The 26025-nt window shown below is 44.8% G+C and overlaps 1 protein-coding gene across 2 annotated transcripts in view; it reads left to right on the forward strand.

Moving 5' to 3' along the window:
- Nucleotides 1–8780: 8780 nt before the first annotated feature.
- Nucleotides 8781–26025, forward strand: part of CSTPP1 (centriolar satellite-associated tubulin polyglutamylase complex regulator 1) — a 116472-nt gene continuing 99227 nt past the window's right edge. Inside the window, exons 1-2 of one of the 2 annotated variants that reach the window (XM_068161544.1) lie at nt 8781–8875; nt 21304–21406. In XM_068161544.1, coding sequence (XP_068017645.1) covers nt 8830–8875; nt 21304–21406 — 149 coding nt within the window. In that variant the 5' untranslated portion in view covers nt 8781–8829. Of the gene's footprint in view, nt 8876–20815; nt 20893–21303; nt 21407–26025 lie in introns of those variants that run through there. The other variant, XM_068161545.1, reaches the window with a different exon arrangement.

The following is a 26025-nucleotide window of genomic DNA, read 5'->3' on the forward strand; positions in this document are numbered from 1 at the left end:
CATGTTGTTTGTTTTAAATCTTCCATCATTTGCACTCCCCTGGAAGTGTTAACAGACAAAATATATTCACAGTATTTTGAATGTATAAATCTGTCTCCTGCACACAGAGAGTTAGATACTTTTTAGATACTTTCCCCATAAGAGCTTGCCCACTTATAGCCATCAGTTACTGCTTCCCTTCAGCCCAAGAAGCAATAGCTCACTCCCACAACGCTTTGCCTACTCTCTTGCACACACACAGAGCCACTTACTTATTAAAATTTCCTCACACAGACACCTGGTCTAATAGATAACACAGTCTGGCAGCTTCACTTTGTAAGGAACCTTCAATGAGTAGGAACGAGGAATGAAAATTGCAGGGCTTCTTGGGTTACCCCCCAGGATGAGCTAAGCCTTGGCTGTCAGAAATGTTTCCCATGCCAGAATTTCACAGTGATATTTATTTTTACCAGGCATTTTAGACTTTGGGTTTTTTTATTTGGCATGAGAGATCCTGCAAACTCTGCCAGAAATGGCTGTTTTTCTTCTCTGCATTGTTAGTGGGGTGGTGTTCCAGCAGCAAAGGGTCACTTGCTTGGTATTCAAGTACTTTTAAAGATGTTGTCCTTTCCTTCCTGACAAGATAATGAGAACAAAACTGAAAGAGGTCTTTCAACAGTTTGCTGTTACAAAAAAACCCAACCTTCCTTGCTAACACTAAGCTCACAACCAGCCAGAATTTGGACAATACATCTAAAACGTGCCAGGAATCTATCATAAAACCTACAGCTACTCTTGATTTTTAAATTAAGATGTAGCCTCCATAAGCCACAGAACCTATCATAACAATATTCCCTCTCCTCATAAGCAGATCACCCAGAATTCAGAAGTCTTCTCATGACTGAGGAGCAGAAGAATGTCTTGAGGTTTTTTTTTTTCATAATAATTTTGACTTAAAATACATGGATTTGACTTAAAATACATGATTGGGCATAAGTCCTCAGATGAACATGAAGCTTATCCATACAGAGAGACCTCGAAATTAGGTCAGATCTCTGCTTACCTCCTTTGTCCACCATTTCAAGGGGAAACGGAAATCTTAGCAATCCAGATGAAAATGCAGCTAAAATAGTAAATAAAACATAAATAACAATAGCCTAATGTTCACAGCACAGCTTCCTGCAGGCTTATGACAGTTAAGTATATTATCATAGTATCATAGGATCAGTCAGGGTTGGAAGGGACCACAAGGATCAGCTAGTTCCAACCCCCCTGCCGTGGGCAGGGACACCCCACACCAGATCAGGCTGGCCAGAGCCTCATCCAGCCTGGGCTTAAACACCTCCAGGGACGGCACCCCAACCACCTCCCTGGACAACCCATTCCAGGGCTTCACCACTCTCATGGGGAAGAACTTCCTCCTCACCTCCAGCCTGAATCTCCTCACCTCCAGCTTCATTCCATTCCCCCTAGTCCTATCACTGCCTGAGATCCTGAGCAGTCCCTCCCCAGCCTTCCTGTAGGCCCCCTTCAGATACTGGAAGGCCACAATGAGGTCACCTCGGAGGCTTTTCTTCTCCAGACTGAACAGCCCCAACTCCTTCAGTCTGTCCTCATAGGAGAGGTGCTCCAGCCCTCTGATCATCCTCGTGGCCCTTCTCTGGACACCTTCCAGCACCTCCACATCCCTCTTGTAATAGGGGCTCCAGAACTGGACACAGTACTCCAGGTGGGGTCTCACCAGGGCTGAGTAGAGGGGGAGGATCACCTCCCTTGACCTGCTGGCCACACTTCTCCTGATGCAGCCCAGGATCTGATTGGCTTTCTGGGATGCAAGTGCACATTGAGAGCTCATGTTGAGCTTCTCCTCCACCAGCACCCCCAAGTCTCTCTCCTCAGGGCTGCTTTCCAGCCAGTCACTGCCCAGCCTGGATTTGTGCCTGGGATTGCCTCGACCCAGCTGCAGGACCCTGCCCTTGGTCTTGTTGAACCTCATGAGGTTGGCTTGTGCCCACCTCTCCAGCCTGTCCAGGTCCCTCTGGATGGCCTCCCTTCCCTCCAGCGTGTCTGCTGCACCACACAGCTTGGTGTCATCAGCAAACTTGCTGAGGGTGCACTCAATGCCACTGTCCATGTCATCCATAAAGATGCTGAACAAGCCTGGTCCCAGGACTGATCCCTGAGGGATTCTGCTTGTCACTTGACTTAAGACTTCCAGGCACCATTTACAGGTGTCAAATTCAAGCACTTTAATGGTACAAATGCTGGTTACTTGAGAGTTGTCAACTCCTATCACTAGCCAGAAAATACAGTTGCTTCCAGATTCAATCTTGTGGCAGATGTAAATGCTGTTTCTCTCAAGTCTGTCAATCTTAAAGCACAATTTAAGTCCTGTATGTTTGCCTAGGTTTTTACCTGAAGATGCAAAGTCGATTTACTAGTGCAAGACCACTGTGATGCATGTGAACCAGATTAGTTAGAAGACTCAGATTAGGGTAAGCAATAGAAGCACTGGATCTTTCTCTGCAAATGTCTCCTGAGGAATCACCAATGTGAAAATACAGACTTCATCACATAATTTCATTGTGATGTTGGCTGACCTTTTTTATTTGAGATCATCTTATTTTTAGTGCATGTGTTTGCAGGGTTTGGTCATAATTTATAAAAACAAATCACAAATCTGAGGGGAGGTTTGTAGGGGTTTGCAACTGATTCATAAATTAAATCATCCAGCTTCAGCACCATGGATTTTGAAATGTCTTGCATAATAAATTCCTAATTTCACTTACAAGACTTCCAATCGTTTGCATAAATACTAGCACATGAGCTCTTAGTCTCCACTTCTTCAGACCTCTCCTCGAAACTTAACTCTTCTGTGGTGCACAAGATAGATAGTTCATTGATAATACACAGCAGTTTAAGTCAATGTTCCAGTGCTCCATCACCCTCAAAGTAACATAATTTTCCTTATATATAAGTGAAATTTCCTGTGCTCTCTTTTGTACCTGTTGCCCCTTGGCCTAACACTGAGCATCACTGAAAACAGCCAAGTCCTATCCTCATGAACTCCACCCATTAGATAGTTATAAACACTGATAAGGTCCTCTCTCAGTCCTCTCTTTGCCAGGCTCCAGAGCCCATGGTCTCTCAGCCTCTGCTCCTCTAATTTGCTGCAGTCCTCTAGTGATCTTTGTGGCCCTGTCAGTTTGTGCACAGCCTAAAACCACCACACAGTTTTATAGTTGCATCCTTCTGTCTGTACCACTCCTCTATTGTTTTTTTGCAATCCTTGTGCCTGGGATAGGGAGGTATGGGGAGCACAGAGAGTTGTCATTTGTTCAGGTGAAAGCAGAAACTGGCAGAAAAGGCCTAGGACACCGAGGCTCCTTCAGTTCCTGTCTGTGAGCTTCTCTAGGAATGGCCTTTGTCCCAAGGATGCAGAAGAGGCAGATGGGCCCCTCAAGTTAAGAAGGACATTGAGACTCTTGAACAAGTCCAGAGAGGGGCAATGAGGCTGGGGAGAGGTCTGGAGCACAAGCCCTGTGAGGAGAGGCTGAGGGAGCTGGGATTGTTTAGCCTGGAGAAGAAGAGGCTGAAGGGAGGTTGTAGCCAGGAGGGCGTTGGTCTCTTCTCCCAGGCAACCAGAACAAGAGGACACAGTCTGAAACTGTATCCGGGGAGGTTTAGGCTGGAGGTGAGGAGAAAGTTCTTCACAGAGAATTGTTAGCCATTAGAATATGCTGCCCAGGGAGGTGGTGGAGTCACCATCCCTGGAGGTGTTCAAGAGGGGATTGGACATGGCACTTGGTGCCATGGTTTAGTCATGAGGTCTGTGGTGACAGGTTGGACTCGATGATCCTTGAGGTCTCCTCCAACCTTATGGATTCTATTCTATGATTCAATGTTTTTCTCTTCACAGTACAAGTTGGTTTTCAGGTGTCTTCAGATAAATACATTTTGTTATCACACTTGCAGTTTCAAAATTACAACATACTAAATAAAGCTTGGCTCACCAATGTCCAGGAAGCCTCAAAAATACAAAGTACCAGCAAACCCAACAAAGCTAAGTCCTGCACAAGACAGGCTCTTAGCTAACTGTTTTAAAATAGGACAAGGCTTTGAACACTCAGGGAATGAACAAGGAAGGCTACAAAGAGATTCCTAGTGGTCCTGTAAAACTGGCTTAAATTAATTTCATAGAAATCAGATGGAACAGGACTGAAGACTGCCCACAGCCTAGTTTAACTTTTAACACTTAACAGCATTTCCAACTGTCACCTGAATCAAAACAAAACAAAACAAAACAAACCCCACCCCACACCAAAAACACCACCAGAAAAGTTAAGTCTCCTCCAATACCTCTAGGCTTTATTGTAACTACTTCAGCAATAATTGTTAACATTCTAAGCAAATAAAACATTTCATTCCAAGAAAAAAAAAAGTAATAGAAGCCAGACAAAATGACTCAGTCTGTTTAAAACAAGGCATTTCCTCTGGAATTTGTTGCTTTATATCTAGTCCTGTTTATTATTCTATATAATACCCTCTCTGAAAGAGGAGCTGTTTCTCAGGAGAACTTTGGCTAATAAGAGGAAAATATTCCAGGTCAACATTAATAGTATCATTCAGGAAGGTGAACATAAAACCATCAAAGGGTATGCTAAGCAATTAACATAGGAGGGCCAAAGTATGTGGGAATGGAGGAATACAGAAACCTGATTTCAGTTAAATTGCTGAGAAAGACTTATAAAACTGACACCAAAAGTAGGTTTTCCATCCATGCATTATAACATTAGAGGAAAATTTTCTTTCATAACATAATTTAAATTATACCACTGCTCTTCTCCAACTTGTGGTCACATGTAAGTAAATTAGTCCAACTTATGGTAAAGGTATGATTTCTGAAAGAGTACTTAAACCACACTTCCAAGTGAATTAAGCCAACTCAAATCGAGTCTGAAACTTTAAGTCTGACACAGAGCATGCACAAAATGTATCCATGCAGTCCAACTGATCCTTCTGGAAAGACTGATTCAGATAACCAAATGTCCCTGGCAGACAAAACTCAGCAATTTTATTTATAAGCACCACTATGATTCCCAGAGTAGATGGCAACCCTAAAAATGGACTGCAAGGCGTGCCTTGAAGAGAGACCTGTACCTCTGATAATCTGCCAAGGAGCTGTGACAGAGAAAAATACATCTTTTTCACTGTCATTCTTCCAGCTGTGCCCAGAAGAACATTAAGCCCTCTCAGATTTAGACTTTTTGGGGTAGCTATTAAGCTTGCAGATGTTTTGCAGTGACCCAGAAAAGCCTTCTCAATTTATTAAATGCACTCATCTAGGGTTCCAAAATCAATATGGGAAAACTTACACCTACGGCTAGGCTGACAGCAATTATCCCTTCTCAGGTCAGGAGTGTGAGAGAACAGGTGAGTGCTGCAGCTGATCCATTATATCACCTAATCCTGGCTCTGGTGAGCCCAGACAGAAATAATAGTAAACAGGGACATCTATAAATGGCTCCAGAAATGACATCTTGTTTTTATATCCTTTTCTTTGAGCTGTTAACAGTCAGGCGCCACTACTACTGAAACTTATTATTATTAAAACCACAAATGGGCTCACTGTCCAAAAGGATTCCCTTAGCTGGCTTAAAGGAAATAACAAAGTCCAAGCCATGGGGACCAAATAGTAACAAGGGAAAAAAAAAAAAAGAAAGAAAGAAAAAACCCAACCCAGAGAGATATTAGAACACAGTATTTAAACCCAGAGTTTAAAGGCCTTTTGCAAATGAGTGTTCTGGATACCGATCGAGAACAAATTGTGGTTGACAAAAATGGTTAAATTGCAAAACAAGGAACAGTGCACAACCTGTGGAAGGCTCCTACCAGCTCAGCCAGCCAGTAATACAGAAGAGGAAGGCTTTTAGTTTTGGCTTTGGAACACCACTGAAGCTGCCTGCCTGATTATAAAGAATTGCCTGTGAGAAGAGATCTCTTAATGCTAGTTTTAGAAGGGCAGGAACTATGCTCTTAAGCCTAATGATCACAAGGGGTCTGTCAAATTCCGGTTCTCCTCTCCAACAGTGGCCTTGAACCAGATACCTCAGTGAAAAGTGCCAGAAACCCTAAAGCAGGGAGCAGTTGTGGAATTGACATCATGTCAGGAAAAATGTTTTCCAAAATCCCATTAGTCAGATAGTTGGCTTCACTGTGAAGTAGGATACTTCGTATCCCTACAGACGGTGTGCTCTTTTGAGCCCCTATCCTTTCACATGTAGCAACACAGTCCTGTGTTTTCTCATTCTGCCTGAAAATATCTACTACCTTTCTGGATTCTGCTGAGTTCCTGTCCTTAGAATTATTCTCTGTCATTGTATTCTATAATGGTTGTATCTATGTCTTTAGAACAAATTCTGTTTGCTGATGTTACTTTTCACCTCAGTCTCTTCTAAGTAACTGCACTTCCTTCTGCTCATAGCCTATTTTCACAGACACTGTCTGCTTCTAGAAGTGATAATGCTCGATATTTCTAGTTAGTGCCAAGGAATGGTATGCAGACCAAGGTCACTGCTAAATCTTGTATATTATGCTGGGGATGCAGAGCAAAAGCCATACTAGTGGGGAGGGACAGCCAGTTCAGGTGACCCTGAAAATGTGGTTTATTTAATTTCTGGCTGTTTTGCATTTGTCAGTAAAAACATAGAAAACCCTTCCAGTCCTTTTCTCTTCTTTTTTCTGGTTTGTTTTTTAGCTGCCAGGATTAAATCCTGCGAGGGGATTTTTTGGAATGGTGAGGCAAGAAACTATCAAATAATTCCTTATCAGTTTATAGGGGAAAGGAGCCCAGCAGGCATGCTGCTAGCCATCTGAAGATACAGATTCATAGAATCACAGAATCCATAAGGTTGGAAAAGACCTCAAAGATCATCAAGTCCAACCTGTCACCCAACACCTCATGACTACTAAACTATGGCACCAAGTGCCACATCCAATCCCTTCTTGAACGCCTCCAGGGATGGGGACTTCACCACCTCCCTGGGCAGCACATTCCAATGGCTAACAACTCTCCCTGGGAAGAACTTTCTTCTCACCTTGAAACTAAACTTCCCCTGGTGCAGCTTGAGGATGTGTCCTCTTGTTCTGGTGCTGATTGCCTGGGAGAAGAGACCAAACCCCACCTGGCTACAACCTCCCTTCAGGTAGTTTGAGACAGCAATAAGGTCTCCCCTGAGCCTCTTCTTCTCCAGGCTAAACAATCCCAGCTCCCTCAGCCTCTCCTCACAGGGCTTGTGCTCCAGACCTCTCCCCAGCCTCATTGCCCCTCTCTGGACATGTTCAAGAGTCTCAATGTCCTTCTTAACTTGAGGGTCCCATCTGCCTCTGTGCACAAACTGACAGGGCCACAAAGATCATTAGAGGACTGCAGCAAATTAGAGGAGCAGAGGCTGAGAGACCATGGGCTCTGGAGCCTGGCAAAGAGAGGACTGAGAGAGGACCTTATCAGTGTTTATAACTATCTAATGGGTGGAGTTCATGAGGATAGGACTTGGTTGTTTTCAGTGATGCTCAGTGCTAGGCCAAGGGGCAAGAGGTACAAAAGAGACCACAGGAGATTTCACTTATATATAAGGAAAACTGTGTTACTTTGAGGGTGATGGAGCACTGGAACAGGCTGCCCACAGAGCTTGTAGAGTCTACTCTGGAGCCTTTCAAAACCCACCTGGCCATGCTCCTGCACAATGTCATCTAGGGTAGCTGTGTTAACACAGGAGATGGACTAAATGATCTTCAGAGGTCCCTTCCAACCTCTATCATTCTGTTATTCTGTGACCACCTTCATCACCCTGTTCAGTCTCTGCTCCCTGGCACAAGGGTGCTACAGTGTCCGTCATTAACATTACCATTCACCTCCAAATTCAGCTCTTTCCCACACAGCTGGAGTCCCAACAGCCCCCAGCATTAGGCACCTTAGAATCATAGAATCAATAAGGTTGGAAAATACCTCAAAGATCATCAAGTCCAACCTGTCACCCAACACCTCAAGACTACTAAACCATGGCACCAAGTGCCACATCCAATCCCTTCTTGAACACCTCCAGGGACGGTGACTCCACCACCTCCCTGGGCAGCACATTCCAATGGCCAATTACTCTTTCTGGGTAGAACTTTCTCCTCACCTCCAGCCCAAACCTCCCCTGGTGCAGTCTGAGACTGTGTCCTCTTGTTCTGGTGCTGATTGCCTGGGAAAAGAGACCAACGCCCTCCTGTCTACAACCTCCCTTCAGGTAGTTGTAGAGAGCAATGAGCTCTCCCCTGAGCCTCCTCTTCTCCAGGCTAAACAAGCCCAGCTCCCTCAGCCTCTTCTCACAGGGCTGTCATCTAAATCTAACCATGACGATGTCACACGCACGTCGGGTTTCACTGTGGCTCATCCTTTCACTAGCTCTTCTCCCCCGGAGGTGGCCCTCGGCCCCAGAGCCTGCTGCCCAGGCTATCGCCCACCACTCTGTTGACCACAGCCCCTTCCTCCAAGTCAGGCCGCCATGTCACCACGCTACTCCACAGACCCCTTCCCACCAGGTCGCCCATGGCGTCCCAGCCCCTGACCTGTGCGTTCCGACCGGGCTGGCTGCGGCGGGCCGCGCTGGCCGCGCTCGGGTGGGAGTGGGGCGGGGGCTGGCGCCAGCAGCGCGCCTGCCTGCGCGGGCTTGGGCACGGAACCCTGGCACCGCGGGGGCGTGTTCCCAGCCGGGCCGAGCGGCCGAGCAGCGCCAGCCTCTCAGCGCTGGGAGCGTCGGGCGCCTTGGAAACGGACGGAAGCTGGGAGGAAGCGGCTGTGGCAGGATGCTGAGTCCCGAACGGCTTTCGCTGCCGGGGCTCGAGTACCTGGGTGAGGAGCGGCGCGGCGCGGCGGGTCATAGCCCCGAGGGCCCCACGCCCTGGGAGTGCTGTGGTCTGGCATGGGGAGGTCTTGGTGGCTGTTGAGGGAGCTGCGGCCTGGCCTGGCCTTGCCGGGGACAGGGACGAGCGGCCTCAGGACCTGGGGCTTGCCCCTAGCTGGCCTGGGTTGGGTCGGACCGGACCGGGCCTCAATGTTTGCCTTCTTGAGTGGGGAAGGGGCAGCACCGGGGGGTTGTGGGTGGGCGTTGTCGGGCGCTGCTTCTCCGGCTCCTCCACTGAGGTGGGAGGGCTGCGAGACTCTGTCGGGCGCAGGGAGCTCTTTTCTGATGCCCTGATGGTCTGCGTGAATGCACCGGCCTGAGGGAGGTGAGCTGCTGCCTCCTCCCCTGTCTCTTGCACGGTGTGAGTAGCAGCAAGCAGCATCAAGCCGCTCGATGGCGACCGTAACCTCATTTGTTGTGCTCACAGATGTGTGCGAGCCGCCTTGTTTTATGCTCCTTTCCCACCCCGGGGAGGAGTGCAGTTCTTATGTTGGAATACAGTGTGTCAGGTTTTCTTCCAAAATAAGATAATGTTGGTCATATTTCCCACATAAAACGGAAATCTTTCAGCTTCTAAAGCAGCTGCTCCCATACAGACTACATCCTTTTAGGCTGGCTCTAGCAGTTTGTGTTGCTGGTTAACGTTCCAGAAAGCTGAGGAGCAAAGTGATTAGGTGTTACTGTGTCAAATAAAAACAATTAGGATGGAACAAAGTCAGTATGGTTTTATTTAATAGCTGAAGAGGAGATGAATTGCCAATAGTGAGCATTTGCCATGTGTTCAAGACATTATTTATCAGGTTGGATGTTAGGAAGAAGTTCTATACAGAGAGAGTGATTGCCCATTGGAATGGGCTGCCTGGGGAGGTGGTGGAGTCGCCGTCATTGGAGGTGTTCAGAAGGAGACTTGATGGGGTGCTTGGTGCCAGGGGTTAGCTGTTTGGGTGGGTTGGATTGGTTGATGGGTTGGACACGATGATCTTGAAGGTCTCTTCCAACCTGGTTTGGTTTATTCTAATAAAGGTTTATTCTAAAGGTTTGTTTTTGAGATTAAACTCTTCAGCCTTTATTTTTTAGGCCAAGAGGCTGTCTGGTAATAACTGTTATAAAGGTATACATAATCTACTGCTTTCTTGCAAAGGAGAGGTCAGAAATGGTGTGGATTGGTTTGTGCTGCTTGTTACACTATGATACTGCTATTTCTGGTAAGTCAAAATAGACCAAGACTAGAAAACCGCTGCTGGTTTCCAGTAAACGGTTTTGTCTTGCAGGAGGGAGACTAAAAGACTTTAGTTTGCTTAGCCTAGCAATAGTGTCAATGAGGAGGGATTTAATTGTTATTTCACATATCATACTGCTAAAGTATTAAAGCAAAAGTGTGATTTCCTTCATCTTGGAACAGCCTCTTTGTGCTTTTGCTCCGAGGCTGCTGTTAAGGTACCTTCTCCATACCTCCGTGACTGCAATGCTGTTCTCTGTTAAGGAAATTCAAGGCAGAAATGAGAGTTTAGTTAGAGCTCTCTTAGGCATAATTCTCAGGAGATTCACTTTGTTAAACTTCCTATTGCTGATTTCAATTCTGGAGCTAGTTCAGGTATTTGAGAACAGTATTGCAGTGTGCCATGTAGATACACCCTTTGGTTTTGTGCTACTCTATCATGCTATATCAGCATTTTCAACCTACACATTAATAGGGAGACTCATATCTTTTCCAGAGTTGCTCTAGGCTGAAACTTGCAAAATGTCTTTTTTTTTTTTTTAAATGAGCCAATTTGGGTTTGGGTTCATTTAATTATTTGTAATGAAATAGACACTTTTACTGGTGTGAAACTTGTCAGTAAGGATTGAATCACTCAAAACAATCTAGGAAGCAGACTAAAAACTCTTCAGTTGTAAGAATAAACTAGTTGTCTGTTTCACATCTGAAGCTGAGAAATGTAAGAGGTGTGCAAGCAGCTCTGTCAACGCTCTTAAAGTATGTCTCTCTTATCTCTGTACCATTCCCTTTCCATTTCATGAAACCTACAAAAATATTCTGACATTGGGGTCAGCAGAAGACAGGTGTGAGCATGTCAGGTTGAGCAGTAAGTTATATAAGGGCCTGTGCTGTTTGTCACATCGTATGTCCTTCTGTTTAGGTTGCAGTATCTGTTGTCTGTTAGGAGGGGAAAAGTGTCTGCAACATGATGGTATTGTTATTAGCTGTGAAAACTACCAATAACATTGCTTTTGTCTTTGTGAGACTTTGTAACTTACCACAAATCTTTGCAACTTGCTCACAAATCTTATGGAATGAATTCTGTATTGACAGGAGCTAAGTAGTTAAACCCCAAACAAATAAGCCACCCCCAAAACACAACACCCTCCCCCCCCCCCCCCCCCCAAATAAACACACCTCCCAACATGTTCTCATAAGATGCTTTTATGTTTTCTCTGTTGACCTGGCACTCTGAAATCACCATTCTTTGGATTTATTCCACTGTGTGCCTCAAAGTCTTGTTAATATAGTTGTCTGATGTGGGATTGTAAGCAATTGTGGTAAGTTTCACTTTCTGTAATTTCATTCTGAAGTTCTGTTGCCTGAGGCTGCCACATAAGTTATTCTCTGAGTCTCCCAGATCTGATGGCAATGTCTGTCCTGACCTGGAATGGGTAAGCTTCACCCAATCTCTTTTCTCCCTTTTCCTTTTTCAGTATGAAAAAAACCCCAGATACACAAATAAAGTAAGTGGCCAAAATGACATTACTTGCTGCATTACTTTTTTCTTTCCTATTTGAAATGATTCTTTTGTGTTCAGCTTGGATGCTAAGAAGGAAACAAAGCAGAAGTGAACAGGGGGAGAATTAAGCATTCACTTAAGATTAAAAAAACCACACAATTGCAAAGCTTTGGTACAGCAGAGTTCCTGGAAAATGAAAATCAGGGCAATGTTTTATGCTACAGCAATTGTGAGACAGTAAGTAGAAGGAAAAGAGATGACTGATACTCAGTGAGTAGGGAAGAAGTTGGCAGAGTTGGCAGAAAGGCTACAGTGAAGATAACCTAATGAGCAGGACTTTTTAAACCATCATTTTCACTGAGTAAACAATATTTAGTGTTCAGGGAGAGTGATGAAAACGTATTTCTCATTTGATGGATGGGACTGGAACTACAGTAGGCAAAATGAGGCCTATTTGGGATGCTTTTCCATGCCTTCCTCATTATGGTTTAATAACTGGTGATTGCTCAGTTATTTATAGCAGGCAATGAAGCACTTAGTGTATTGTTCTGCTCACGCAGCTGTCTTCTGAAGCTTCAAATTGTATCCCATTCTCTGTCCCCCTCTTTTCTGTTATGGAGAAGAAGCAGAAGAGTATTGCAAATTTCTGAACTTTGGTTTTTCTCTGGATTCTACTCCCCAGCTTGAAGATGTGCTTCCTCTTCTTCCTTTGCCAGTATAAATCATCTAAGAACACAACTACTCTCTTAGGGAAGTGGCTTATCAGTAAAGCATGGGGTTATTGAGTGCCAGAAACATGGTTTGTGTTTCCTCTCCTCTCTCGTAAGAGGCCTTGGGCATCATAATTAGAAAGATTCATGTTATTGGTGCATTTGCAGAACCTCCTGTCAGAGAGCATCAGTTGTGTAAAGACTCTGCAGATGCCTAGGGCTTACCCTTCTTCTGGACAGTCTTAAGAAAAATACCAAGTTGGAAAATCCAGGTTGTTATCCAGGCAGCTGAGCTGAAGCTGCATCTTCTCAGTCTAGGTATGTGTTAAGCTGAAGGAGCTTGTGGTCTAAACAAGAGAATGCCTTTTAATTTAGTTTTGGGTTTTTTTATTTCATGCTCTTTTTTTTTATTTCATGCTTGTACAGATAGGAGAACTGTAATACAGAAGATTAATTCATTCCTCACTGATACAAAAGAATTTGCTTGTAGATTTCATAGTATCATAGTATCATTCAGGGTTGGAAGGGACCACAAGGATCAACTAGTTCCTACCCCCCTGCCATGGGCAGGGACACCCCACACTACATCAGCCTGGCCAGAGCCTCATCCAGCATGCGCTTAAACACTTCCAGGGACGGGGCCTCGACCACCTCCCTGGACAACCCATTCCAGGGCTTCACCACTCTCATGGTGAAGAACCTCCTCCTCACATCCAGCCTGAATCTCCCCACCTCCAGCTTCATTCCATTCCCCCTAGTCCTATCACTACCTGAGATCCTGAGAAGTCCCTCCCCAGCCTTCCTGTAGGCCCCCTTCAGATACTGGAAGGCCACAATGAGGTCACCTGGGAGCCTTCTCTTCTCCAGACTGAACAGCCCCAACTCCTTCAGTCTGTCCTCATAGGAGAGGTGCTTCAGCCCTCTGATCATCCTCATGGCCCTTCTCTGGACCTGTTAATTTTGGGTCTTGTTAGACTCAGTGTGCTATTTTCTCCAGAAGATGAAAGTTTCATCCCCAGACTTCCACCTCAACTTTGAAGGTAACAGGTGAAATCTGATCCTGGCCTAGGTAGAGTTCCAGGGTTCACAGTCCTTCTGTGAGTGAAGAGTGAACCATTAAGCCACCTAATGCATTATAAGGAGCTGGAACGTCTGTGTGTGTGCAAACTGAAAGAGAACAATGTCATGCTTTGTGATTAATATGCTAATTAATTGAAACAAAATTTCAGTTATGGTCAAGTTTACATTCACTACACATTACAATTAATAAACAGTTGTTGTTGTTGTTGTTGAAAGTGGTTTTGCAACTGTGAACACAGGAAATAAAATACAGTGATGTTGTCTGTTCTGTAGCATGTGTTCCTGAGTAACAGCACATGTCTCGCATCATGGTGTTAGCTCTGGTGTGCTTGTACATCATTACATGTTCTGCCCTTAAAAAAAATACCAAATTTTAGGGGCACTAGGAAATTACACTATGAAACTGCAAAGCTAGAAGAAACTACAGAGAGTGGTGGTGAATGCTGCTACATCCAGCTGGCAGCCAGTCACCAGTGGCGTCCCCCAGGGATCAGTGCTGGGCCCCATCCTCTTTAATATCTTCATTGATGATCTGGATGAGGGGATTGAGTCAGTCATCAGCAAATTTGCAGATGACACCAAGTTGGGAGCAGATGTTGGTCAGTTAGAGGGTGGAAGGGCTCTGCAGAGGGACCTCGACTGACTGGACAGATGAGCAGAGTCCAATGGGATGGCATTCAACAAGTCCAATTGCCAGGTGCTGCACTTTGGTCACACTAACCCCATGCAGAGCTACAGGCTGGGATCAGAGTGGCTGGAGAGCTCCCAAACAGAGAGGGACCTGGGGATGCTGATTGACAGCTGCCTAAACATGAGCCAGCAGTGTGCCCAGGTGGCCAAGAAGGCCAATGGCATCCTGGCCTGCATTAGGAATAATGTGGCCAGCAGGAGCAGGGAAGTCATTGTGCCCCTGGACTCTGCATTGGTTAGGCCACACTTTGAGTGCTGTGTCCAGTTCTGGGCCCCTCAGTTTAGGAAGGACATTGAGACACTTGAAGGTGTCCAGAGAAGGGCAACAAGGTTGGTGAGAGGCCTTGAGCACAGCCCTGTGAGGAGAGGCTGAGGGAGCTGGGGTTGTTTAGCCTGGAGAAGAGGAGGCTCGGTTGCTTTCTACAACTGCCCAAAAGGTGGTTGTAGCCATGCTGGGGTTGGTCTCTTCTCCCAGGCAAACAGCACCAGAACAAGAGGACACAGTCTCAAGCTGTGCCAGGGGAAGTTTAGGCTGGAGGTGAGGAGAAAGTTCTTCACTGAGAGAGTCATTCGACATTGGAATGTGCTGCCCAGGGAGGTGGTGGAGTCACCGTCCCTGGAGGTGTTCAAGAGGGGATTGGACGTGGCACTTGGTTTAGTCATGAGGTCTGTGGTGACAGGTTGGACTTGATGATCTTTGAGGTCTCTTCCAACCTTAGTGATACTGCGATACTATGATATAGCTGTAGAGTGATTTAGCTGTTAGGCTGATTGTTTTGTTCACATATTTATTTTGCTCAGGCCATTCCTTGGTGATATCTGAAGAGAGTAAATCCCTCATGGTATCTGAAAAGATTAAAAGGAGCATCCTGTAAGACCACTAATGCTGGAGAAACTTTCAGAGTTGATGTGATTTTGTTCTTGCAGTCTGTATCCTTACTAATTCTCCTCTAGCATCATTCTTACTTGCATGAAATTGATTTTATGGTATTGTGAATGTGTCTTTGCAGTGTGTGTAATACAGTAGTGTCATTAGTTAAGCTCCAAGTTAGAATACATTCTGAAAGGCTCTTTAGCTCTTACTTTATATGCTTTCAGGCATTAAAAAAATGCCAGAAATATTCCAAATATTCTGGAGCTTGTTATGCTCATGAGCTGCTGATAACTGAAATGCACCATAATGTTAATTGTATCAAATACTGTGTTTTTTCAGCACTTCAGTTGAGGAGAAGGCAAATAGTGAATAAAAGCTGCTCTTATTATCCAGGAATTCCCACTCCTAATTTTTCAACATCTTCAGTTATGCCAGGAATGAACCAGCCACCAAAAAAAAAAAAAACCCAACCAAAGCCCTTCTTATGTGCATACAATACAAATTGTTTTGGTAGACAGTTCACATTCCAGAAGAGCTGTGAAGAGTTAAGCTGATTTAATAATAAAGGCCTGTACTGTAGGACTCTACACTTCTTTGAACAAGGTATGTGATAAATGTTTACTACCTGATACCATTTATCCCAATCAAACTTTCCCCCCACCCCCAGGTTCTTTGGCACACTTTTGTCTTCCTTTGCAGCATCTGCTGCTATTTTTACTCCCTCTTTTGGCCATCCCATGTTTGCTGTTCCTTTGAAGTATGACAGGCTGCATCAGTTCTTGGGAAGTGTGCTGATATACTGATCTTCAGTTTTTCTTCTCTGCCTTTAGAAAAGGCAAACTGGTCAGAAAGAGAAGCTTCTGATCAGTGTAGCATTAGGGAGAGGCATCCAAGTCCTAAAACTGGGAAACTCAGGTGCAAAAGTAGTATGGTTCAGATGATTATATTCATAGTATCATAGTATCAGTCAGGGTTGGAAGGGACCACAAGGATCAGCTAGTTCCAATCCCCCTGCCATGGGCAGGGACACCCCACACTAGATCAGCCTGGACAGAGCCTCATCCAGCCTGGGCTTAAACACCTCCAGGGACAGGGCCTCGACCACCTCCCTGGACAACCCATTCCAGGGCTTCACCACTCTCATGGGGAAGAACCTCCTCCTCACATCCAGCCTGAATCTCCCCACCTCCAGCTTCATTCCATTCCCCCTAGTCCTATCACTACCTGAGATCCTGAGAAGTCCCTCCCCAGCCTTCCTCTAGGCCCCCTTCAGATACTGGAAGGCCACAATGAGGTCACCTCGGAGCCTTCTCTTCTCCAGACTGAACAGCCCCAACTCCTTCAGTCTGTCCTCATAGGAGAGGTGCTCCAGCCCTCTGATCATCCTCATGGCCCTTCTCTGGACACCTTCCAGCACCTCCAGATCCCTCTTGTAATAGGGGCTCCAGAACTGGAAGCAGTACTCCAGGTGGGGTCTCACCAGGGCTGAGTAGAGGGGGAGAATCACCTCCCTTGACCTGTTGGCCACACTTCTCCTGATGCAGCCCAGGATCTGATTGGCTTTGCAGGCTGCAAGTGCACACTGAGAGCTCATGTTGAGCTTCTTGTCCACCAGCACCCCCAAGTCTCTTTCCTCAGGGCTGCTTTCCAGCCAGTCACTGCCCAGCCTGGATTTGTGCCTGGGATTGCCTCAACCCAGATGCAGGACCCTGCCCTTGGTCTTGTTGAGCCTCATGAGTTTGGCTTGTTGGCATCTATTGCAAATAGATGCTGCAGTAGGTATCACATAACTGACACAAACAGTCCTGTGGCACTTCCAAAGTCTCCATCTTCTCTGTTCCTGAGCAGTGCTGATGATAAAAATTGCTACATATATGCAATATCATTACTGAAAGATCTGTTTCCTTCTTTCCCAATTTCTGCTTACAGTGCATGTATTCTGTTTATGCAGTGGTGGTATTTGCATTATTTTTTCCTTTTCCTTCAAGATTTTTCAAGTATCAGTGCTTGTAGTTACAACATCTCTAATCAAACCCATGAATTAATGCATTGTTTCTTCTTGTAAAAAGTCTGAAACTCAGTGGCTAATACAAGGACTATTTTTCCTGGTTTACATACACATGCATGACAATTTGCTGCAGTTATGGCTAAATGTAATTAGTTGTGGTAATCGTTTGTAGTGATAGAGACACTGTAGATACAATCCTTGGTTTGCCTTTTGCTTGCAAAGTAGAGGAGATCATAGTATCATTCAGGGTTGGAAGGGACCACAAGGATCATCTAGTTCCAACCCCCCTGCCAGGGACAGGGACACCCCACACTAGATCAGGCTGGCCAGAGATACATATGGTGTTCTGGTCATGTTTGAATTGAACAGCCACCACTGAGCCAGATCTGGTTGAGGCAAAAGAGCATTAATTCCAAAATTCACTTCAAAAATTGGGCATATGAGTGGTGGTAGGATGTGAGCATGTGAACGTGGTGGGATTTCATCAGAGGCCCTTCTAAGAGCCACAGTAGCCAGCTTTGGAGGAGCTGCACTGTGCATACCGCTGCTGACTGCACAGAGTCTCAAAGTGTAACATCACTGTTAGTGGTTTGGTGATAAGGATGAAGATGTTCTGTGCAAATTTATCTACTTAACATCAGGTCATGGGCTGCCCAAAGACTCCTCTGTGAACTTACTGTGTCAGATCTTTCTGTGAAAGCTGGTAACTCTTAAATCTGACACCAAAGAGTAGCACCTACCAAGTGAGTGTGGCAGGCACACTTACTGTTTGGGACAGCTGTGTGGGATTTAAGGGAAGAGTTGAGCAAAAATGGGTGGCACTGGAAAGTTTAGTGTGAGTAAAGAGCAGACCCTTTGTTGCAATAAGCCATAAACAAATAAATGCTGAGGATGATGACCTGTTTTAGAATAGGATAATAGAATAGAACAGAATAAACCAGGTTGGACGAGACCTTCAAGATCATCGTGTCCAACCCATCAACCAATCCAACCCACCTGAACAACTAAACCATGGCACCAAGCACCCCATCAAGTCTCCTCCTGAACACCTCCAGTGATGGTGACTCCACCACCTCCCCAGACAGCCCATTCCAATGGGCAATCACTCTCTCTGTATAGAACTTCTTCCTAACATCCAACCTAAACATCCCCTGGTGCAGCCTGAGACTGTGTCCTCTTGTTCTGGTACTGGCTGCCTGGGAGAAGAGACCAACATCCGCCTGTCTACAACCTCCCTTCAGGTAGTTGTAGAGAGCAATAAGGTCACCCCTGAGTCTCCTCCTCTCCAGGCCAAGCAACCCCAGCTCCCTCTGTCTCTTCTCATAGGGCTTGTATTCCAAACCCCTCACCAAGTTTGTTGCCCTTCTCTGGACTCATTCCAGTAAGTCAACATCCTTCCTAAACTGAGGGGCCCAGAACTGGACACAGGACTCAAGGTGTGGCCTAACCAGTGCAGTGTACAGGGGCACAATAACCTCCCTTCTGTGTGGAAGTGGCAGTATACTGGAATTCTATTGGAAAGAAAAAGGAGTGAAGACAGCAAGCTGTAATAACACATTTGCATGAATGTATTCGGTTTACATTCTGATTGGGGCTTGCTGCCTTGTTTTTGAGACTCACATTGGAGTAATATGAGCAACATGTATACCAATACATGATTACCTCCCTGAATTTTCAAGAAACCTATTAAAATGTATGAATCATCTCATTTGTTTTGCACAGGACTCCACAGACTTTTAACTCTGCTTGCATATGTAGTAAATGTTCCAGTATGGTTCCAGTGTTTGTTATGGAAAGTACCATTTGTATAAATTATGGAACTACTATTTTGCTATAACCAGACTCCTGGCACTTTGTTGCCTCTCTGGCCTGCTAGAACCTGCCTACAAATTAAATTTTATTCTATGACTTTTCTGTGTAGGGTAGGATTGATTGGGTTATAAAACTCCCTTCTTGTACCATTCCGTGGAACTGGGCAGCCAGCAAACAGGAAGCCAGGGCTAGAATTTGGTTTGGCAGTGGGAGCTGAGCTACCTGGAAAACAGCAGAGCAGCCCAAGAGCTAAGGAAAGAGACTTCTCAAGGAGATTGCAAGTGTTATTTTCTCTCAGTTCCTTGGCTTGCCAATTCCTTCCCTCCCCCACACCTCTACCTACCTTTTGGGAAGCAGGGAGAAAGGTTCTTTGGCAGAATCTTTAGGCCATGCAACAAAAAAACTTTGCTGAATACAGTAAAACAGCATTTCTGTAATGGCCCTGATATGTTTGTACACCTTTTAAATGGTGACAGGAATGTCTGAAATTGTGTTGAAAGTTAGTTTATTCTTCAGGAACACATTTGGAGGTATTTGGTATAGAGGTCAGCCACGCTGTGCTGTGTAGCACTCTGGGACCGTATCTGTCTACTCCCATAGGCTTTCAGGGGAGAGGTTAATGACTTTAAAGAAGCAAAATAGCAAAAATATGTTTCATTGATAGGGGCTATTCTATGAAAGCAGTATCTACTTCCCACAAAGCTTTGAGAATTGTTTTGTAGTTGAGCAGAAGTTTATTGCAGGCTGAGTGGAAGTCTGTCTGCTAGTGCCTGGCTTAATGTGCTCCTGCTGTCAGCTCAAGAGGGGCCTGGGAAGAGAGTTGCAGAGTATAAGATGGGCTGCATAATGAAGAGGGCAGAAGAATGGGCTGAAATAAACTTACCCAGTTGCTGTTATTCCGAGCCTATGGCTGAGCTGCAGAACCTCATTCCTCCCTCGGGGGCCACAGGTGCGCAGAACTATTTTTCTTTAATCACTCCCATAAATTAAATCTATTCCTTTGCATTAAAATAATTAAATTAAGCTACGCCCTCTATCTTTTAGTACCAGATAATATCTTTGAACCTTTGGCTCACCATTTTGCTATCAGCTGCAAGGTATTTTCCAGGGTGTACTTAACCAATTTTACCATTGTCCTGAAAAGTGTTTTAGGCAGAGAAATCCCCTGATAGCAATCAATGTTCATACATACTTTTAATCGCCGTATCCACTGGGAATAATCATTTCCGGGCTTCTCTTGAAGTCCACCTGCCTCACACTGAGATGAAAGGCACTGCCATGCTGTGTATCAAGTGGCACGGGCCTGATGCTTACCAGGATATTAAGCACAAATTTAAAGGGTCTGAAGAATGTCGATGTGGGTCTGAGGTTGGCCAGTTGCTGGTGCGGGGCTGACGCTGCCAAGTCTGAAGCAGATCGGCGAGGAACAAGAGCAGCTCTTGCCTTTCCTATATGCCCTCGGGGTTTTCTCCTGCTCTTTTTAGGACACGACACTACTTGCAAAGGCGCAGTAGCATACGTGTTTAGGATGGAGGTGTGTGCTTTGGGAACAGGGCTTGTGTGCTTTCCAGGTTAGGAATGATTTTCCTGGGTTCGTTGTGACATGTCTTCTGATTGTTGAACTTGTAGATTTGGAAAGTCTACTGCTTAGTAGCTGGCGCATCACCCCCGCTATGCTCTTTGTTGCTCCAACTTGGTTTCTAGCCAAAAACATCAAAGGGGCTCCGTGGCAAATCCATGCTGCTTCCTCCCTGGCAAGTGCTTGCTATGTACAGAGTCTGCCCCCTGTAGAAGCAGCGAGATGGTTTGTGTTGCACTGAACTATCTTTACTTAGGAGTCCGTGGTTGGCTACTGGCGGATCCACCGCCTGTGAAATTTCCTGATGTATAGTTTAGGCAGTTAGGTGAAACTGACGGTTGAATAATATACCTCTCTCTTGGCATTGAGACCTCTTCCCTACCTGCCACTCCAAGAGTGTTCACTGATGCTTGTACAGAAATAGATGTACTTTTATTTGTACCTTTAGGGGAAAAAAACCTCACAGAACAACTGTAGAGCTACTTGGCTTTGGTGAGGAGGCAAGGGCAGGGAACAGCTAAAGCTCTGCAGCAGCCCCATTTGTAGAGCTTTGGCAATCTGTATAGGAAAGATGATTATGAAAGAGGAGCTCCTCTTAAATAAGTATTTTTCAATGAAGAAGTCTCACAACCTCTCCACCTCTATCCTTCCCTTCTGGAACCAGAAGGGATTTTAAAGAAGGATTAGCACTGTTAGTGACTAATTTTGTGCAGGCAGGAAAGAAAGCTGGTCAAGATTTACGTCAGAATTTTTCTATGCATATCTGAATGAATGAAACCTCTGCTCTCTGAGGGAGCATATGTTTGTCAGCTTGTGTAAGGCATACAACTAGGCTGGCCTGGCTTTGGACTTTGCAGGCCCCTTGTATTCTGATTTCTGTCTCTTACTGTCTTTTATTTGCAGCTCAAAGACATGTTCTCACGTACATGGAGGATGCAGTGAGCCAGCTGCTGGAGAACAGAGAAGATATTAGTCAGTATGGCATTGCCAGGTTCTTCACTGAATAGTAAGTACATCAGGATGCTGCCAAAAGGGCCAGCCTGAGGGAGGGCTTTTGGAAACAAGCAGGGTACATGGAGAATGGAGCTAGGCACATGCTGATTATGTTGTGAATGCTGGATTTCGCTGGGTTAGCTAAGGGCTGCCTGAGCATGTTTTGGGTATGTGCATGGGTTTCATACAGTTCAGTACTTCTGTCACAAACATTCATGTGAAGCAGTCACTTTAGGGAACAGAGCTTTTTAAAAGCATATAGAACCCCAAATTTGGCTTGCCTTGATCAGGAGTTCTACTATCAAAAGCAGAGATTGCTTCTCGATCGGCAGCATTCATTCTTCAAATTCACATCCAGAAAAAGGAACTTTCTTGTCTCCTTGTGCAATTGTTGTCCTATAAGAATGCCTCTTCCTCCTTAGAACTTCCATCAGTCCTTCAATAATTAACAAAATAATTAGCACAGATAATATCTTCCTACTAATTTGGAAAGGTTTAGGGTTTTTTTTTTGGTGTGGAAAGGAGGGGAGAAACTATGTGCTGGTCTTCAGCAGTGTTAATGTTGACTTAGCTGATTATGTTTTTACCAACTTGATGCTTTGCACAGTGTCTGGAACTGTTTTGGTGAGATTGATTACAGATCTGTGGTCATGCACATGCTTGCAATGGTAATATGTTTCTCTCTTTTTGATGCACATTTGAAGATCTTTCCTTGCTTGCTACCTTTCCTGCAATCTTCTGATGCAAATCAGTGAACAGAATATTTCACAACAATCTTGGTGCTACAGCAGTGGAAGAGGATCTCAAGGCATAGGAGTAGCTTTCTTCCTCAGCTGGCCACAGTTTCAAGCTCTTATTTTTGGTTTTTGTTTGGGGCTTCTTTCTGTCTGTCTTTCTGTCTGTCTTTTCCTGCAAATCAGTATCTATCTAATCTCCAGATGAGGTCTAACTTGCTAGTTTGACTGATTGTTCATCAGTGACCTAGATGAAGGCATAGAGTGTACCTCAGCAAGTTTGCTGTTGACACAATACTGGGAAGAGTGGCTGACACACCAGAAGGCTGTGCTGCCATCCAGCATGACCTGGACAAGCTGGAGAGTTGGGCAGAGGGGAACCTCATGAAGTTAAACAAGGGCAAGTGTTGGTTCCTGCACCTGGGGAGGAATAACTCTGTGCATCAGTACAAGTTGGGTGCTGACCTGCTGGAAAGTAGCTTTGTGCAAAAGATCTGTGAGTCCTGGTGGACAGTGGGATGACCATGAGCCAGCAATGTGACCAAGAAATGGTGTCCAGAGATGCATCAAGATGAGTGTGGCAAGCAGGTTAAGGGAAGTTCTCCTGCCCTTCTACCAGGCCCTGGTGAGGCCTCATGTAGAATACTGTGTCCAGTTCTGGGCTCCCCAGTTGAAAAAAGACAGGGAACTGCTCAAGGGGGTACAGCAAAGGACTATGAAGATGATTGTGAGACTAGGACATGACAAAAGGTTGAAGGACTTGAGCCTTTTGAGCCTAGAGCAGATTAAGAGGGAATCTTAACAATGCCTATAAATACTTGAAGGGAGGGTGTCAGGAGCATGGGGCCAGTCTTTTTAGTGCTACCCAGAGACAGAACAAGAGGTAGTGGGTGGCACAAACTTGAACATAGGTCCCTTCCAACCCCTATCATTCCGTGATGCTGTGATTCTGTGACAACATGTATTTTGTTTTCTTGCCCCACTCCCATTTTCAACTTTCAAACAACTGAGATTGTCAGTGGTAAATGAGTATTTTAGGTAAATAGATAAACAATGCAGTAAGTCTGAGGGGAAATGAATTCCTGAAGTGCCTTTTTTTGTTGTTTTGGGTTTTTTTTTCTGATTTTTGAGGTAGAGTAATAAGCATTTCCAAACTAGTATGGTTTTTGACCATCTTGGCAGAGGAGGAAAGATAAAGGCCATCTGTATGTATAACAGATCTTCTAAGTAGATGTCATTGTAACAAGAAAACATGATTTCTTGGTACTGTGTTATCTCTTTTGCTCTCAGCAAAGTACTTCCACTTGGTGTGAATCCTCCATGTTGCAAAATCTGGAAGACATGTGCAAAACAGTAATAATAATAATAATCATAATCATCATCATCATCATCATAATCTTTTGTTTTCCTTTTTTCACCCAATAGTGATTTATTTATATTTTTCTACTTTTCTGCTTGAAATCTGTAACTGAATTTTAAAGGCATAGCCTGAACCCACCACAATCCACCCTTTCTAAACAAAGTCATTGGGTAAATGTCTCGAATAAGAGGAGCTGTACCATAACAGTTCTCTCCCCTTTACTCTTCTCTTCTGATCTCTGGCTGATTTGCTTTGCTTGGGAGAGATAACCTGCTTATCAGCTGGCTTGGGCTAAGCCTAACTTCTTTGCTCCTTTCTCTTGTCCCTTTCGTACAGCAGGGTGAGTGAGGCAGGGAGGGAGAAGCTAGTAGCTTCCCCTGGTCCTTGGCCAGAGGGGTCCTTGTGCTGTTTATTAATTGTTAGTATCTGTATAATATTGTAACTATTGTGTATTTTGTACATACTCATTGCATTCCTTTGTAGAGTGTAGATTTTGCTTGTAAATACAGCTTCATTTCCTTCTAACTGAGTTGGTCTGGCAAAGTTAACGTCAGGGGGGAACTTCAACCCACCACAGGCAATTTTACTGGAAGAATCAAACAGTATAGCAAGGCTGTTTAGTTTTACTGCTAACTTTTCTCTGTAGCTTAATCTAAATAAAATTAATACTGACTTTATGAGACCTCAGAAATCTCTTTTAGAAGATAATACTTGGTACTGCATGGATTTTATAAGGCAATCGATATTTGTTGTTGTTTATAAAGCAGCTTAAACTTTCAGAATGGTTTTAAGACTACCAAAATGAAAAAAAAAAATACATCAGATCAGGAATGAAACTATTAATATTCAAACCAATGAACCAGATACTTCCATGTTCTGGGCAAGTTGCAGGGGTCACTGTTAAACAAGGACTGCAGAGAATTAGTCAGTGAGAGTTAAGTACTGGTGTCAAATGAAGGTACAAGCTGTGCACTTGACATGGGAGTCATGGTCCTCCCTCTGATAGAGGTGAGTTCCTACAGAAAGTAATACTGACATTAGTCAGCTGAACAAATAGTCAGCAAATAAAAGCTTAAGAGAGCGAGCATGCTTGCAATGACCTCCACCCACCAGCAGGATTTCTTTACCAAAGCTGAAGGCAAGGTGGCTCCAATACTGACATTGCTTCTCTATAGTGTTTCTTCTGGTGAGAGGCCTTGAGCACAAGCCCTACGAGGAGAGGCTGAGGGAGCTGGGGTTGTTTAGCCTGGAGAAGAGGAGGCACAGGGAGATCATATTGCTGTCTACAACTACCTAAAGGGGAGTTGGTCTCTTCTCCCAGGCAACCAGCACCAGAACAAGAGGACACAGTCTCAAGCTGCACCAGGGCAAGTTTAGGCTGGAGGTGAGGAGAAAGTTCTTCACTGAGAGAGTCATTAGCCATTGGAATGTGCTGCTGTGGTGGTTTAGGCTGGGTGGTTTAGGCTGGTGGTTTAGGCTGGTCACAGCAAACCAGGTATTTAATCCATAATTCTCTGCTCCTCTATAAAACATCCACACAGGGTCCCTACTTCCTCATTTTGCGCCCCCTGCTGCCCAGGTAAAATGGCATGAGCTGCCTCCCTTGGGCCTGCCCAGGGTTGAGGGGGGGCAGGGAAGAAAGAGCCCTGGGCGGGTTTTGGGTGTACCCCCAGGTGGGGATGGGATGTTCTTGGGTATGTTCTGGGATCTCTCTCTTTTGTCACGGTGCTTGTGGTTCTCTGTAAAACTTTCATTGTTGGTTTTTTGGTTTTCCATTTAAACTTTCCACCATTTTTTTGCAATCCGTTTGTCTGAGTCGTTATTTTTGTCCGTGGTGGGAGAATTGGTCTCCCAAACCATGACAGCTGCCCAGGGAGGTGGTGGAGTCACCATCCCTGGAGGTGTTCAAGAGGAGTTTGGACATGGCATTTGGTGCCATGGGTTAGTCATGAGGTCTGTGGACAGGTTGGACTTGGTTATCTTTGAGGTCTCTTCCAAGCTTGGTGATCCTGTGATTCATCGAGACATGATGGTCATCCTCTTTTCACTTCCTATTCTTCTTCTACCTTTGAAAGAATAAATAGTCATTCAAGATCATTATAACAAGCCAAAGTGTCACTGTGGAGCACAGTCCTCTGATTTGCATTCTGGAGATCATCCTTTCCCTATTTATTTTCAGACTAAGACGTGAATTTCTGCAGTGGCCCCTTGTTAATTGTGAGTGTTCTGTAGGGCTTCAGGTGTCTTGAACATCTTTTAAATGTTTTTTTTAATGAGCAATATGGATCTAGACTTTCTTTTTGTTGTTGTTGTTGATGTGTTTCTTGTTGTTATTTGTTTGGGTTTTAAAATACATAGTATGCCTGGAGTTTTGCAAGCCAAACTGTCCCTGTACCAAAGCATAAACAGGCTTGGTAATTTTGAGAGCTGTGAAACTGTTTAAGATTCGAAATGTGAGATGCTTGATTTAGAGTGGAGAATAAATGGTTGGCAGTATGGGTGTAAGGGGATTCAGAATACAGATTTTTCCTGTTGTGA

The sequence above is a fragment of the Melanerpes formicivorus genome, unplaced genomic scaffold (assembly GCF_026170545.1).
Source record: "Melanerpes formicivorus ecotype bairdi unplaced genomic scaffold, bMelFor1.0.p_v2 SCAF_58, whole genome shotgun sequence".
NCBI lineage: Eukaryota > Metazoa > Chordata > Aves > Piciformes > Picidae > Melanerpes > Melanerpes formicivorus.